At 41.3% G+C, this 15475-nt stretch overlaps 1 protein-coding gene across 2 annotated transcripts in view; it reads right to left on the bottom strand.

The window, feature by feature from the left end:
- Positions 1 to 1704: 1704 nt before the first annotated feature.
- The window catches only part of TSPAN5 (tetraspanin 5), a 147818-nt gene continuing 134047 nt past the window's right edge, over positions 1705 to 15475 (bottom strand). For both annotated transcript variants that reach the window (XM_045019887.1, XM_045019886.1), the window contains exons 5-8: positions 13851 to 13976; positions 8205 to 8252; positions 7951 to 8067; positions 1705 to 7205 (exon numbers count right to left, since the gene is read on the bottom strand). In XM_045019887.1, coding sequence (XP_044875822.1) covers positions 7140 to 7205; positions 7951 to 8067; positions 8205 to 8252; positions 13851 to 13976 — 357 coding nt within the window. In that variant the 3' untranslated portion in view covers positions 1705 to 7139. The remainder of the gene's footprint in view (positions 7206 to 7950; positions 8068 to 8204; positions 8253 to 13850; positions 13977 to 15475) is intronic.

Here is a 15475-nt window from a genome sequence, read left to right as displayed (position 1 = left end):
ACAAGCCAAAGGTTATTGCAAGAATTCCGGTCATAGTAATGTGGCATAACTCACCTGGATCCTCTGTTCAGGCAGAATTCGCCCTCTTCAGGGAGTTTCAGAAATTGGATTTCTTGGTTTTGCCATTTCTTGATGAACCTGGGAATAAACCTTCCCCTCGCCTTCACTAACTACAGCTAGACTTCATATTGAACGAGAACTGTGTATGCCAGTGGTTCCCAAACTTTTTGCCAGCACAACCACATTTTACTGAATTATTTCCTCCCGGGACCCCAGATGGCATGGAGTATGCCATTTTGAACAACAAAGTGGCATCCTCCACATGGTGTGACCTTACATGCACCATATCTGCGACGTCACACTGCATGGAGGACACCATTTTGTATAGTAAAATGACATCTTCTGCACAGCATGACCTTGCATGAACCATACATGTGAGGTCACACTACACAGAGGACACCCACTGGTCTACAAAATGGTGTTCTTTGCACAGTGTGACCTCTCACACATGGTTCGTGTGAGGTCAGGCTGTGCAGAGCAAAATGGAATTCGCCACAAACTAGGGATTACCGTGACCCCATCTGCTGATGGCATGACCCCATTTGGAATCGTGACCCACAGTTTGGGAATCGCTGATGTATGCACTACTGACAAAGCCAGACACAAATGCTGCCAAGATGGACATAAGCATTTTTTCCACTCTAGTGGAAATCAGTTCAATTTATCTGCAAGTGATAACGACCAAGGCTAAAATGGGAGGAGAACACCTAACAACTGCAGATGCTTTTGAAATTCCCCTCTTTCCTCCCCTCTCCCACATGTTTTAAGCAATTGTACACTTCAAAATTAATGGGATTACTTATACTCGAGTTCAGTTGTGAAATTAATGCAGAGTTTGATTAGATCATAGATTTTAGGGATTTTGCACTGGACAGTATTTCACAAATCTGTACGCAGTTTTTTTTTTAATCTGAAATTTATATGAAAATATTCACAAGAACAATACAAACTATCAAGAATATAGCACAGCTGTAACCTTAACTCATTTACATTTTAGCACTAAAACTAGCTGTTCTGTATGGTTGTCTGTGAAGCATTTAAAGACTTAATTGCTACCCTCAGAAAGCCCAGGGTATCCACCTGCCCTCTACCAAAATTGTGATGATGAATCATTAGGTTTCCTCCATGCTCTCCTTTCTCTGAACTACCAGATAAGTGACTTCTGAACACTAAAATCATCACTAAAATAATTAGGCTGAAGTTTCAACTGCTGTGATAAATTGTATCCTCTGGGATTTGAAAAGTAACAGATTATAGTTGGAAATAGATAAAACAAGCAGTCTCATATCCTCAACACAGCTAAGTTATTTAGCTACCAGTTTCTACCACAGTTCACATCAGAGTCTGATGTGAGGGTTCCTGGTGTTTGAATGATCTTTTGCTTACACCAACCATTATTTCATTTAACAGCATCTCCAGACAGAATGAAAACATAATCCTCTATGTACAGTTTAGGATGAAATGTCCAAGTGATAACAGATAGGTTTGGGAGCTAAACGTGTATTTCTACCTTTAGAGTGAAGCACTGAAAGAAAAGTAAACATTCACCAGGTAATACTTCACACAATTTTATTTATAAAATTGTAATTATCTAACAAATTGCATATAAAATGATTTACTTCAAGTAAATACAGAATACTGCACAACTATTAAAACTATTGTCCATCATAAATGTATTAAAACATTCCTAAAAATGCACCTATTAAAAAACACAAATAGCATGATCAAGACCACTTTCAATAGCTTAAAATGAGTTACCAAGAAGTTGTGTTAACTTCTGAAGTATAGTCCAGTTACATCCTTTGAAATCACCACAGTCTAATGCTAAAGATGACAAATATAAGCAATACATATGCACCTGAACTATGCATTTCTTCCAGACTGAAGATGACCAGTTGGAAAACAGACAACTAAAGCTCAAATCAAACTCTACCAGCATGCAGTTCTGTTAAAGCAATACTTTCAGTCAGTAAGTGTAATTGGCTTTTACAATCAATTTTGCAACTCACAAATTTAAAAAAACAAAAAAGTAACACAAGAGAATACATTCAGATAAAAAGAAATGTTACACAAAGGTAAATACAACGAATAACCTTCATTGTACCCTACAATGATTTGAGGAGAGATATTCTCCTTGAACTGGATTGGTGTTACATACCAGAGACAGGACTGAGTCACAAAGTTCGGGTCCAGATCCTAATCTCCCCAAAGTTTGGGAGGATCAGATCATGGTTTTGGTTCAGGCCCATCTCTGCTATGCACACAGAATGCATATGGAGACACATGGATGGAGCTTGTTGCTGACATTCATACTGCAAAACAAAGAAGACTAATGATGTTACACTGCTGATTACCAGGTTGGTGTATATCACAAGTCACAATGACTATTTTTATACTGCATATTATTAGAGATGTGAACTATTTTCTTTCTAAGCATTAAAGGTTGGCAGCTAAATGGCTCTTACTGAGGAAACAAAAACTTACCAGCAGTGGCCTGGTATAGACAACTTCAGCCTACTGGGTTAATGAGGCTCAAATTAACATATGCAATAATTTTGGCAGACAAAAAGGAGGGCATGAGGGTTGAGAACCTGCATTGTGCTTTAAACACACTAGGATCAATTCTCCTTTCAATGCAATGTGGATTGGATGTGTGATTAGCATTAATCCAAAAAAGTATATATGCATAGCAAGGAGGGAGAATGGACCCCAAGGTTTGCATTCAGAGGTGCTCTTATTTGTCTTTGGTAGCTGGAACCAATTCTATCCAGGACATTTCTAAAGAAGTGAAGATGCAGGTTCATTTTCAGGACTACACCAAGTCAAGACCTAGCACCAAATTTAGTCCTGGCATAAGAGATGTCAGCTCCCCGTGAGTCCAGCCAGGGTTGAATGTCACCCCTATTGATTTTACAGTCAATACCTTTTCAGATCCTAAGCAGGCAGCACAGGAAGAAGGTTCCTCAACTAACCAAAGCAAAAATGGGAAGCTGTTCCACCTTCATAAAACATAGGCCAGCTGTAGTTCTACATGGCAGACACTAGATGGCAGGCAATTAAAGCATTCCTGGCTGAAACCAATGGATATGTAAAGCTTCTTAAGTGACCATTCTGCTTAATTTTGATCAGCAACTCTCACATTGTATATCTGTCATGAGTATAAATACATATTTATGATGAATAGCAGTCAGGTGCAAGAACCATTTCATTTGCATGCCACTATTTACATTTCAAATAGTATTTACACACCAGAACCTACCAAACCAGGTTCTGTCTCTTGATTCACTACAATTACCATCTGTCTGAAAGGAAAGGTGGAGGAGAAGGTTTAGAGGACAGAGAACATGTAAGCAACAGTCTCCACCACTTCAAACTCCAAGAGCCACAGTCGATATTATGGGTCTCAACCTAACAAGAGAAAAGCGCAGGCTAAAACACAGAAATTTGGTCATGTAAGACTTCGCAAATTATTATTATTTAAAAGAGGGCATTCTAACAAAAAAAGGGTCTAAGAAACTGGGCAGAGCGATTAGAGGTTAGATCAACCAGAGTGAGAGTGTGTATCTGAACTCTGAAATGGCTTTAGAACTATGGACACAGCTCAAGCTTTCAGATCAGCTGTCAACTAATGCCACAGCCACGCATATAACACCTAGCACATGCAAAGATTTCACTCCATAAGAGGCTACCAGAATGCTGACTGGCAACATATTCTGGAGCAGCTACTGCACTTTGTGGCTGCTTAAAATGGCCTTCAGACTTGCACCTAATACTACCACCTGAGGCATGCTAGAAATTGCCCAGAAATGTAATACCTACTGTATCTTATTGCTTTAACAAGACCCTGTTGGAAGTTAAGCCTGTTTTGCCAGAATTCATGGTCTATCTGTGACCCACCTGAAGTTTTAATGGAACTTTCCAGCAGAAATATTGTTTGCATTTGGTCGGTTCTGTGTAAAATAGATCAGGTGCCAAGGCCTCGCATGACTTTCCAAACTGCCCACCTAAATTCCAACTGGAAGTGGGCACTCTAGGCTATGTCTCCACTGAAAGCAAGGGGGGGGGGGAAAGAGGGAGGAGGAGGAATTCCCCGGATCGTGTAGACATGATCCAGCTATCATCCAGCTAGCAGGAGTATAAATACCAGTGTAGTTGCAGTAGCTGTTACCTACGCTGCTGTTTATAGTCATGCTAACTGGACGATAGCACAAGTACCTGTACACAAGCAGGGATATCGCATTCACACCCCAATCTCGCAGTGTAGTTGTAGCCACTATTACACATTCCCTGCATACACATGTGGGGTTTGAACATGCAACATAGGCAGCTGGTTCTGAACATTCAATGTGGCTTGACTACAAATGACTGAAAAAATGGGAAGGGAAAACACAACAACAAAATCATCTTAAAACACCAAGATTAGTATTCGCAGCAACAAACGGTTGTAGAAAAATAAAGATTGTTCTTTAGTGGTTCTTCAAACAGCAGTCACTCAGGGACCTAGAGGAAACTTTGTACATTTTCTGCATATGCACCTGAAAGTCATGAGAACAAAGCCTCCCCATTTTTAAGAGCAATTCCCTTCCTTTCAGCACAATACTCTGCTGCTGGCATTTCCCAGAATTGTGATTTTGCAATAGGAGAAAGAAACTACAAGAACCAGCAGGAGAAGACAAAAGTCAGTTACAGTACTACTGTGGAAATTCAAGTAGAGGAATGGAAGTTGTCTTCAGAAGCCTATAGCAGCAGAAACAGTAGCAGCATTAAAGATCAATGGCAACCAGGATTCTGTCATGTGGACTTTTTAAATCAAAGCGCTGGTTCGCTATCAGTGCTCTCAGTAAGGGGGAGGAGGAGGGGTGTATTTCCTGAATGCTGCTTCCCTGATCTCTCCACACCCGCACCATTTTATAAACGGAGCTAAAGATGCTACCGCTCTAATGATCTTTCCATTCTGTTGCCATCAGGCAAAATATTGTGCTCCCTTGAGGGGAAATGAACAATAGCTCCCCAAGCTAAGAAAAACATAACACACTGATGAGATTGAACCAACTTTATTAAGGATAATGTATTATAAACACTTTCAAAGTTTAAAAAAAGTCCTTTGAAGTTGCCATTGGTCTTTAACCGCACACGCCAAAGGGTGTGGATGCTGCCAGCTACAGGCCAGGTGGAGCTCACTGGAGATTGAGATAACACCAAATAAAAGACAAGAGTGCAATTGCACTGCTCAGCTCTTCCAAGCCACTGAATAATGGTGCATATTGCCAGCCTTTGAGGGTAGAAACGCAAGTTGTCTCCACACAACCAGAATGCAGAAAGAAAGCATGTGTAAGTGTATATACACTCATACGTTGCATCTCTCACAAGGGAGATTAGTGTACTGAATTGAAAGAAAATGGCATCCAAGTGTGTTCACTTTTTCTGCTCTTATCTTATTCATCTTAGGGGACACTTTGGGCCAGTCCTGAATGGTGCTAGCACACCTCCTGATAGATGCCCAGCAACCGCAACTACTTTTTGAGGGAAGCGAGAGATGAGGGCAGTCAGCCCCAGCAGGATTGGGCCCGTAGACACTATGCAGGGCATAAGACAAGCTAAATGTATACCAAGTGCCTTGGCTACCCAAGTTAGTGTCAGGTTCATGATCACACCATTATTGAAATAAAAGCTGATCACAGACACCTAGCTGGAGTTTGATCTACTTTGCCTCCCAATACTTGTGCTGTAGTCCAAATTCTACTGCTTCTTCCATTTCTAAAGGACCAAAAGTCTGTTGGTTGGTCCCAATACACTCTTCTTGCTTAAAAATATCCTTTTATTCTATTGGTTCAAGAAAGCATTTTGTTGTATTCAGACAGAGAGAGGCAGGATGGGAAACACACACAGAGATAAGCAAATGAAAAACTGCTGACTCTAGGGAAGCATTTACTATAGCAAAGCTGTCCTCCTTTCCCCCTTCCAAGACAAGGGGATAGGAACTTTCCTTAATCAAGTGCATCTACCAATAAATAAGTAAATTTGGATTAGAAGCCTACTGAAACATATGCAGGGATTTAAAAACAAAGTTTCTCAGATTCTAATTCCATAGCTCATGCAGGTCAGAAAAATTAAAAAAAAAAAAAGAAAGAAAGAAAGAAAGAAAACCAAAGCTTCAGCTAGCAAAGGATCAAGGAAACATCTTAAAAGAAATTTTGTACAATTATAACAAAGCACTAATATTAGTGACAGCCCCAAATACATCAGGTTATGCCAAATTCCAGAGAATCAATGGATATAGCCAGGGTATTTGGGTACGTACTTCATGACTTTTTTTTTTTTTAAAGTTAACATATATTTCATTCTTTTTTTAACATTATACACCTGAGCCCCCCAAACCTCATGCTCCCATATATGTCCCATTCTTGCTTGGAGAAAGATGCTGGCAAATTTAGAAAGTTATCCCTTCAATCTTGCTGATTCCAACCACATATTATTAGAGACAGAAAGTCTGGAAGCGCTTGTATAAAAGTTTTTCCTTGTTTTTAAAACAATTTCTTGAAATGTACAATTGATGAGTGGAAAGTTGTTTCCTGTTTGATGGAGTTAGTTTCAGAAAGACCTGCAGCTATGTTTAGCTGTGGAAAACAAGAAGATGGTTCCTTCAGCATGTACTGAAGAAAGAAACCTTTTCAGGAACGTTTGGCAGCTACCAAAGAGCTTGTGACACGGAGAATAAACAGCATATCCACACACCACAATGCAACTCTGTCCCATTGACACACACCAATTAAAAAAAAAAGAGAGTGTCCACCTGTTATTCAGAAGCAAGGATACAGTAGAGATTCATGGCTCAACAGCTTGTTGGTGATTTAAAAAAAAAAAACTGTCAGTGAGCAGCAGATTTTAAACAGCCCACCCATTGGCCAACCCCAAAGAAACAAGGGTTCACTGCAATACCAGCAGCGTAGACTTGAGACCGCTTGGGAAAGAAGGCTTCCCTGTCACCCACGTCCATACAGCTTGGTGTCGGAGTGACACACTGGAGGTTTTGGAGGTTTTCAGTTGTCCAGTGTCTTGTGGCAGTTATTTCAGCAGTTTTACCAGCTGGCTCTGACAGCCTCAATGTCACTAACCAAGTTCTGGGCTAAGCATATCCCGAATATCTGGAAAAAGATGACAGTTCGTTTACTGTGTGCACTTGACAGTCCTTTGTATACAGTCAGTTTCCCTGGGTGGTGTGGGACTTGGACACAGCAACAGGAGAAAGAAATTTGAGAAATGCAATTGTTAAAACATTATAAAAGTTGGCAGAGGGGGCGTAGGAACAAATGTAAAAACTGAAACTCCTTGACGTTCATTTTTTGTCTGAAATGGACTGGATTCTAAATCAACAGGGTGTCTTTAATCTGAAGTCAGAGACTGTACTAGAATTTCTTCCCACTAGCAATTTAAAAAGTGATTTTTTTGGCAGCCTGTCTAGATAAGGTCAGAAATAAGGCTTCCATACAATCTTTGAAATCTCCCCCCCACACACACACACCTCCCTCCCCCCAAGATTGCCAATTTTGCCTGGACATGCTCCTGGAGGTTTCATCACATGACAATCTTTAATTTGTGGAGACTCCAGGATAATCCTGGAGGGCTGGCAACCCTATGCCCACCCCCAGGCTAACACAGTGCAGAGTTGAGTTGAGGGCAGTCAGACAAACACCCTTCTATGGATAAACATCAAATACCCTTTAACACAAATGAAGTCTCAGCCATTAACTCACCAGTTAGCCCTTACTGAAAACCACTAATTCAAGGTTATTAAACAATGAAACAGCCTAATTTCCAGCTCTCTTGTTAAGCATTTCCCTGTTCTGCTTTTTTCCTCTGTAACTTCTTTATGAGGAATGTGTGCTTTACCTGCAACAACGCAATCCCAATGAAGATGCCAGCAACTATAGTAAGATTGTCCTGCAGCCATTTCTCAAACTGGGGGACGCAACCTTTAGTGTAGATAACAATCTGCTGATCAACCTCCTGCAAAGGAGAAGAGGGATGAAAACACAGATAATTAGCTCAACCTTTACCTCCAATTCTATAACCTGCTTGCCCAAAGTTACTCAGATCCTTACAAAATCAGGTATGATTTAAAAACACTAAAAAAACCCACTTACAGGTTTTTGCCTGGCATCGTAGCCACACTGAGTGTTAATGACATCTTCCTAAGGGAGAAAAAAGAAAGGCAGTGAGGAGAAGTGCTTTCAGTAACAAGGGACTCCCACAACATTTTCTCTCCTCAGCCTGTGATAAACCCCACGTCCCGGAGACAGATGTTCTGTGGAGATGAAGACGAACTGGGGAATGATCCTTCTATTTAAATAAAATAACTTTCTGCAGGAAATGTTCATACTTTGTCCCTGAAAAATACACCAAGGATAGGGCAAGTTTAGTTCAGAGTTCATCATGGGCCCTGTGAAGAGGGGATGGAGTGGAGTGGTCACTTGGTACAATCTGGTCCATTCCAAAGGAAACAAGTTTGTCCTACAAAACTATTTTATAAGCCCAAGAGACAGATTATGCTTCTCTCTCAAAGGCTAAGGGAAAAGAGAGAGATAAGCTGTGTTTTTCTGTCACCTATCCCTTTCACAGGAGGTTATGATACCCATGAGAAGGAGTCACTTGCTATTCTCTTACTGTACTGTCCCTCACTTGAGAGCTCTGGAGTGCACAGAAGGAAGTACAAACTATTCTAAAGAGCATTTCTCAGTGAGTAGTATCCCACGGCAGCACTTCTAGCCTATTTTTCTGAGGCTGTCTTTACTCCACATACACAGACCTTCTGGTGCTATGAGAAGAAGCAGACCTATGGAGCAAAGCATGCCCCTTCCCACGCAACCCAATCTCTGCACACGCTCTAGCCCCTTAGTAAATTAATCTGAAGAAAAACATCACCCTAATAAGAAAGATTACAATGCAGCAGCCATTCTGGGACTCTCTACTGCCAGTGTCACATCTGGAATGCAGCCACAGGTTTCTCAATACCAAAACCCAATCATGACTGCTACTACTTCAGTCTTCATGGCTGAGGATGTTAGTGAGTTTCCCAAACCTGAGCCGTGCTTTGTAGGTGACAAATCTGAGGAATTGTCACAGATTGAAGTGTCATTAGAGGAGATTTTGGAAATAATTGATGAACTTAACAGTAACAAGTCATCGGGACCAGATGGCATTCACCTAAGAGTTCTGAAAGAACTCAAATGTTAAATTGCGGAACTGTTAACTATGACTTGTAACCTGTCCTTTAAATCAGCTTCTGTACCCAATGACTGAAAGATAGCTAATGTAATGCCAATATTTAAAAAGGGCTCTAGAGATGATCTCGGCAATTACAGACCGGTAAGTCTAACGTCAGTATCGGTCAAATTAGTTGAAACAATAGTAAAGAATAAAATTGCCAGACATATAGAAGAACATAAATTGTTGGGCAAAAGTCAATATGGTTTCTGTAAAGGGAAATCATGTCTTACTAATCTATTAGAGTTCTTTGAAGAGGTCAACAAACATGTGGACAAGGGGGATCCGGTGGACATAGTGTACTTAGATTTCCAGAAAGCCTTTGACAAGGTCCTTCACCAAAGGTTCTTATGTAAATTAAGTTGTCATGGGATAAGAGGGAAGATCCTTTCATGGATTGAGAACTGGTTAAAAGACAGGGAACAAAGGGTAGGAATAAATGGTAAATTTTCAGAATGGAGAGGGGTAACTAGTGGTGTTCCCCAAGGGTCAGTCCTAGACCAATCCTATTCAACTTATTCATAAATGATCTGGAAAAAGAGGTAAACAGTGAAGTGGAAAAGTTTGCAGATGATGCTAAACTGCTCAAGATAGTTAAGACCAAAGCAGACTGAAGAACTTCAAAAAGATCTCACAAAACTAAGTGATTGGGCAACAAAATGGCAAATGAAATGTAATGTGGATAAATGTAAAGTAATGTACATTGGAAAAAATAACCCCAACTATACATACAATATGATGGGCTAATTTTGCTACAACTAATCAGGAAAGAGATTGTGGAGTCATCGTGGATAGTTCTCTGAAGACATCCACAGAGTGTGCAACAGTAGACAAAAAGGTGAACAGGATGTTAGGAATCATTTAAAAAGGGATAGAGAATAAGACGGAGAATATCTTATTGCCCCTATATAAATCCATGGTGCGCCCACATCTTGAATACAGCATACACATGTGGTCTCCTCATCTCAAAAAAGATATACTGGCATTAGAAAAGGTTCAGAGAAGGGCAACTAAAATGATTAAGGGTTTGGAACGGGTCCCATATGAGGAGACATTAAAGAGACTAGGACTTTTCAGCTTGGAAAAGAGGAGACTAAGGGGGGATATGATAGAGAGATATAAAATCATGAGTGATGTGGAGAAAGTGAATATGGAAAAGTTATTTACTTGTTCCCATAATATAAGAACTAGGGGCCACCAAATGAAATTAATGGGCAGCTGGTTTAAAACAAACAAAAGGAAGTTCTTCTTCACACAGCGCACAGTCATCCTGTGGAACTCCTTGCCTGAGGAGGTTGTGAAGGCTAGGACTATAACCAGGTTTAAGAGAGAACTAGATACGTTCATGGAGGTTAAGTACATTAATGGCTATTACCCAGGATGGGTAAGGAATGGTGTCCCTAGCCTCTGTTCATCAGAGGGTGGAGATGGATAGCAGGAGGAAGAGAAGGAACATATAGTAGTTGAAACCCTGCGGAGGCCCAGTGGCAGCACGCCACTCAGCACGCATTACATTTCCCACTCTGTGCCCAATCCACAAAGGATATGGGTCTGTTACAGCTCCCAGCTACACAGCCTGGCTCTGCAGCTCCAGCTGTACAGATTCATGCTTTTGACTCTGAAAGCCTCCAGTTCAGTCCTCAGTGTCAGCCAAGATGGCACAGAGAGACAGAACTAGTGAAACACTCCCTCTCCCTACAACAATGATGTGCGGAAAGGTGATCTGCTTAGCTAACTTAGAAACCCAGCTAAGGCCAGTTATAGGTCCCAGTGGGAGAGACATCCAGCACATTAAAAAAAAAAAAAAAAAAAAAATCTTACCCTGGTCCCCAACCAGTAAATTATGCCTTTTAGTATTTTCTAGTTTGTTAAAGGTATTCCAGGATGCACCATTCCATAAAGTCACCAGTTTCCTCAGATGCAGTGAGATCCCTGGGGCTGAGCTTTCCCCACCCAAGGTGCAAATGATTCACATCCTGCAGGGGATGGGGAATTGCACTCCCTACCCCGGTATATGCATCCCAGTATGTTTCCAACACAGGAGAAAGCATCAAGAGAATTTGACACAGGTGGATTGTAAGCTCCTTCCAGATATGAATGCCCTCCACCCTGCTTAAATGGACCTTCTCCACCTAAACTTGGGCTTCAGTCAGTTTTGCAGATTACTTGTAACTCCACAAGTCTAAATAGCCCCAGTGCTTCCCTTGACCTCCATGAAGTTCCTTAAAGAGACTGGAGGCACAAGGCAATTGTCAAGCAAAACAAAGGATGGTAAAACTTGGGGAACTGACAGTCCTCAAGAGATGACACTTCACTCTTATTTGCAAGCAGAGAGAACCCTTGCCCTATTCTTTTAAGTATATGTTGATTACAGCATTTTACTAGGGCTTCTTGAATGACCGATGCAGGAATTAAGCATTAGAGTTTATAAGAATTAAGTACAATATGGAAATAAGTTCACTTCCTATTACTTTCTAGGGTTGTTCAGAGCACCTATCCAACACAATGGCATAGGATGGTAATCCCTGAAACGTGGGAGCTCCAGTTTCACATCCAGGGGAGGGGATGGCAGGGGAACCCATCATGTAGACTTTATTTGTAGACCTTTCGTTCTAAAATTACAAGATTTCTTTGACTGTGCATTCCCCTTAGGATCTGGTCATATTTTGAGACACTGGAAATACAGATTGCTTCATGAAGTTATGGGCAGCTGGCAAGACATCCAAAAAACAGAGCACACCACATAGTGGCTTGTGTCTGGAAAGCTTTCCCACAGGAGGGATATCGGAGGTAATAAATCTGGGCATCCTGCTACAACTACAGGACTTCTAGCTTTGTTACAAGAGGACTTTGAACACTTATGGACACAATCTATGGAATGGAGAGATCAGTTATTTCACTGATCAATCACGCTGCTGCTTTACAGTGAACAGGGCTGATATTTATTTTTTAATTCTATGCTTATTGTACTCCTTCCCCAGATGACAGGTATACCCCACCACCACCACCCACACACCCAGATGTTGGGACAATTTTTGCATGATTAGGTATTTATAGGGATATTGTTGGCTTTGTTTTCTAACAAGTACATTTTAAAAACTAGATTATGACAACCGGTTTGTGTTTATGTAGGGGATGGCGTCCAAATGGTACAGAAATGTAATGCATTAGCATAATCTATTTTCCAGTTTGCTTTAATATGTGTAAAAATAAGTTGACTAGTTGGATGGTGGCTTCAGATTATTGTGAATGCTTGTTCGCATCACAGAGCAACCAGGACAGTGTTGTGCAAAGAGGAAGTCACCTCTCAGGAGAGGAAGAGGCAGACAAGAATAGCAAATGATGTTGCAAAGTGAAGACTGAGATGCATTAGCAGGAGCGGGAAGCTTCTGTGGAACCTATGGGCCCCTGCCTAGCTTCAGTCAATGCTACAGTACTCATAAAAGTGAGGAAGTAAAATTCACTCAGCATGGAAAGAAAGCCATTACTGACAAACTAGATGATACTACAACTGGTAGGTTGAGTTTTAATCAACAGAAAGACTACATAATGTGTAACATTAGCCACAAAATAATCTACAGGTGCACTAATGTATCCCTATACCACATCCTCCACAGTCAGTAACCTGTCTCCCATATTATCAATCATATCCCACAGGTAAAAATGCACCCTCAACTTGGTTTGCACATTATAAGTGAAGTGACAACATGGAATTGTATCCATCATAAAATGCTACGAAACTTCATTAAATGAGTGTCTCCCTCGAACAGATCATCTTCAGTTCTACATAATCTCAGTTGACTGCATGATAAAGATACCCACCACCCAGCACGCGGACTTAGTTGTTATAATTAAAGCAAAGTCAGTCACCGGGAAGGAACAACAAATCTATGAGGGGAGAGAGAGAAGAAAGATTTCCAATCCTGTCTCAAATTCAAAAGTAAAACACATGCAAGTTCTTTGAGGCATTGACTGTAATGTATTCTAGATTTGTCTAGCACACTGGGACCCAACCTGGTTGTGGCCTGTAGGTGCTACCACAATAGAAAAGGTAAGTAAAACAAATAATAAGCAATATACATGTCTGTTAAAAATATTTTTTCCTCTTCTAAGTATTCAGCCTTAGAGACCCTGGGAATGGGGGTGGGGTGGGGGTGAAACAGCCTGGTACCAAACTGAAAGCAACCATCATCTAACCAAGGCCAGGCTATGGCCCTTAGCTGTGCTACAAACAACACATGCACCCAGCCAAGATAGTGATTTCCTCATTCAAATGAAAAGCAGCAAGTACAAAGCCTAAAGTGGAGACTTAAAGAAGTCATCTCTCAGGATTGGAGATCAAACTGATGTTGACTGTGCAATGTTGAGCTGCTAGTTAAACCTTGAAGTGGATAAGGAAAGCAAGGGCTAAAATAAACAGACATCACACACACACACACACAGAGCCTAACAGAAGACACCATTTCATGTGGCAGTGATTTAAGAGAGGAGCAGCAGAACCACACCACCGTTGGTAAAGCACTCACGGCAGGATCTTTAGTACAGCATGAAAACGGCACGCCGCAGCGCTCTCGACTCGCGTTGGAATCTGTGCAATTGAAGTAAATATTGAGGTTCCAGTCATCAGCGCCGAAGGCTCCACAGCACTGCCACTAGAGCAAACACACGAGAATGAGAACATTCTGACTCTGCACGTGAATGAATATCAGCACCAACACCACACACTGGGAGATTAGAGGGAATCTGGCAACAAAGAAAAACCAAAATTCACTCTCAGTCCCATCCTGGAAAGTGGTTCTTAAATTACTGTACAAATAACTCCCTGTTAAGGATGTATTATATGTGGGCAGAACCCACCCACTAAGTGCCAAAATAAAAATGTCTCAAGTATAGGGTGACCAGACAGCAAGTGTGAAAAATCGGGACAGGGGAGGGGAGGGGAAATAGGAGCCTATATAAGAAAAAAACCCAAAAATTGAGACTGTCCCTATAAAATCGGGACATCTGGTCAGCCTGCTCAAGTAACTGAATCTTCAGTACAATACACCAATGAGCCAGACAATCAGCTGCTGTATGTGGATGCGTCTCCACTGGAAGCCAACAGAGCAGCTTTGATTTATACCAGTTGAGGATCTGGCCCAATGTTAATCTATATTAATTTTAAATTGAACTGAGCATGTCTAAAAGGCGTTTGATTGACAGTGCCAGTCAACGTTCTTTTTTCACATATATGGCACAGCACATACAGCATCAGTGCAAGCTTCCTCCACAGTGCCTTCATCTGTTACCTCCTCTAGGGCTGAGAAAGCAGTTTGGTTTCAATGCTCAGTCCACCTGCGGTGTCTCTGCTGAGACTGCTTGCTAACAAGAAATCCAGTAATGATGGCAGTTTTTACTGTGTGGACACTCGTTCACTAGAAATTGCACTGAGACCCTTTCATTTCACAACGGCCTAAAGATTTGTGGCCGCCACCAAGCTAGGTCAGATCCAACACAATGTATAAGGCTCTGTGCATCCCATCACTTATTCACTCTCTCGAGGGGAAAAAAAAAATTATGACATACTCGAACATGAACATAAAGGAATTCATTTTGGTGGGTGGATATCTCTTGGATGGCAGTCATCTAGCACTCAGGCCCTTAGACACACAGGGCCAAATTCAAAGGTGATGAGTAAGGATGCAGGCTCATAAGCTGAAGGGCCAGGAGAGACGAGTGTAACAAGAATGAACTAAAGAGTAAGAATGGGATGGGCAGCATAGGCCATTCCCTGCTTGATTTAAATCTTCATACAGCTCCTTGGTGTGTAACTTACATCCACTTCAATTCCCTTGCATGTCAGTAAGTAAGTATGTGTACGTTTAAGGGAGCTTAACTTGTACTGCCTCACACACCACACTCTAAATGTTACCAATTCTCTCTAAGACAGAGAGATGGGAGCCATTTGCAGATTTCTCATGAGGAGAACTTCAATAGTGGCCCAATTCCAACTAAGCTAATTACATTCAATAGACTTTAGAATTTCCCCTGCAGTTTCACTTGGATAAGTAATTCTCCTCCTCCTACCCTGAAGTGTGGTCTAGAACTCTAGCCCTGCTAACTAGATGTCAAGTCCCATCACAGAACTGACTGTATTTTCAATCAGTCTCAA

Source organism: Mauremys mutica, chromosome 5 (genome assembly GCF_020497125.1).
Source record: "Mauremys mutica isolate MM-2020 ecotype Southern chromosome 5, ASM2049712v1, whole genome shotgun sequence".
Lineage (NCBI taxonomy): Eukaryota > Metazoa > Chordata > Testudines > Geoemydidae > Mauremys > Mauremys mutica.
The sequence above is the reverse complement of the archived record's forward strand: the minus strand, read 5'-3'. Positions and strand labels throughout refer to the sequence as shown.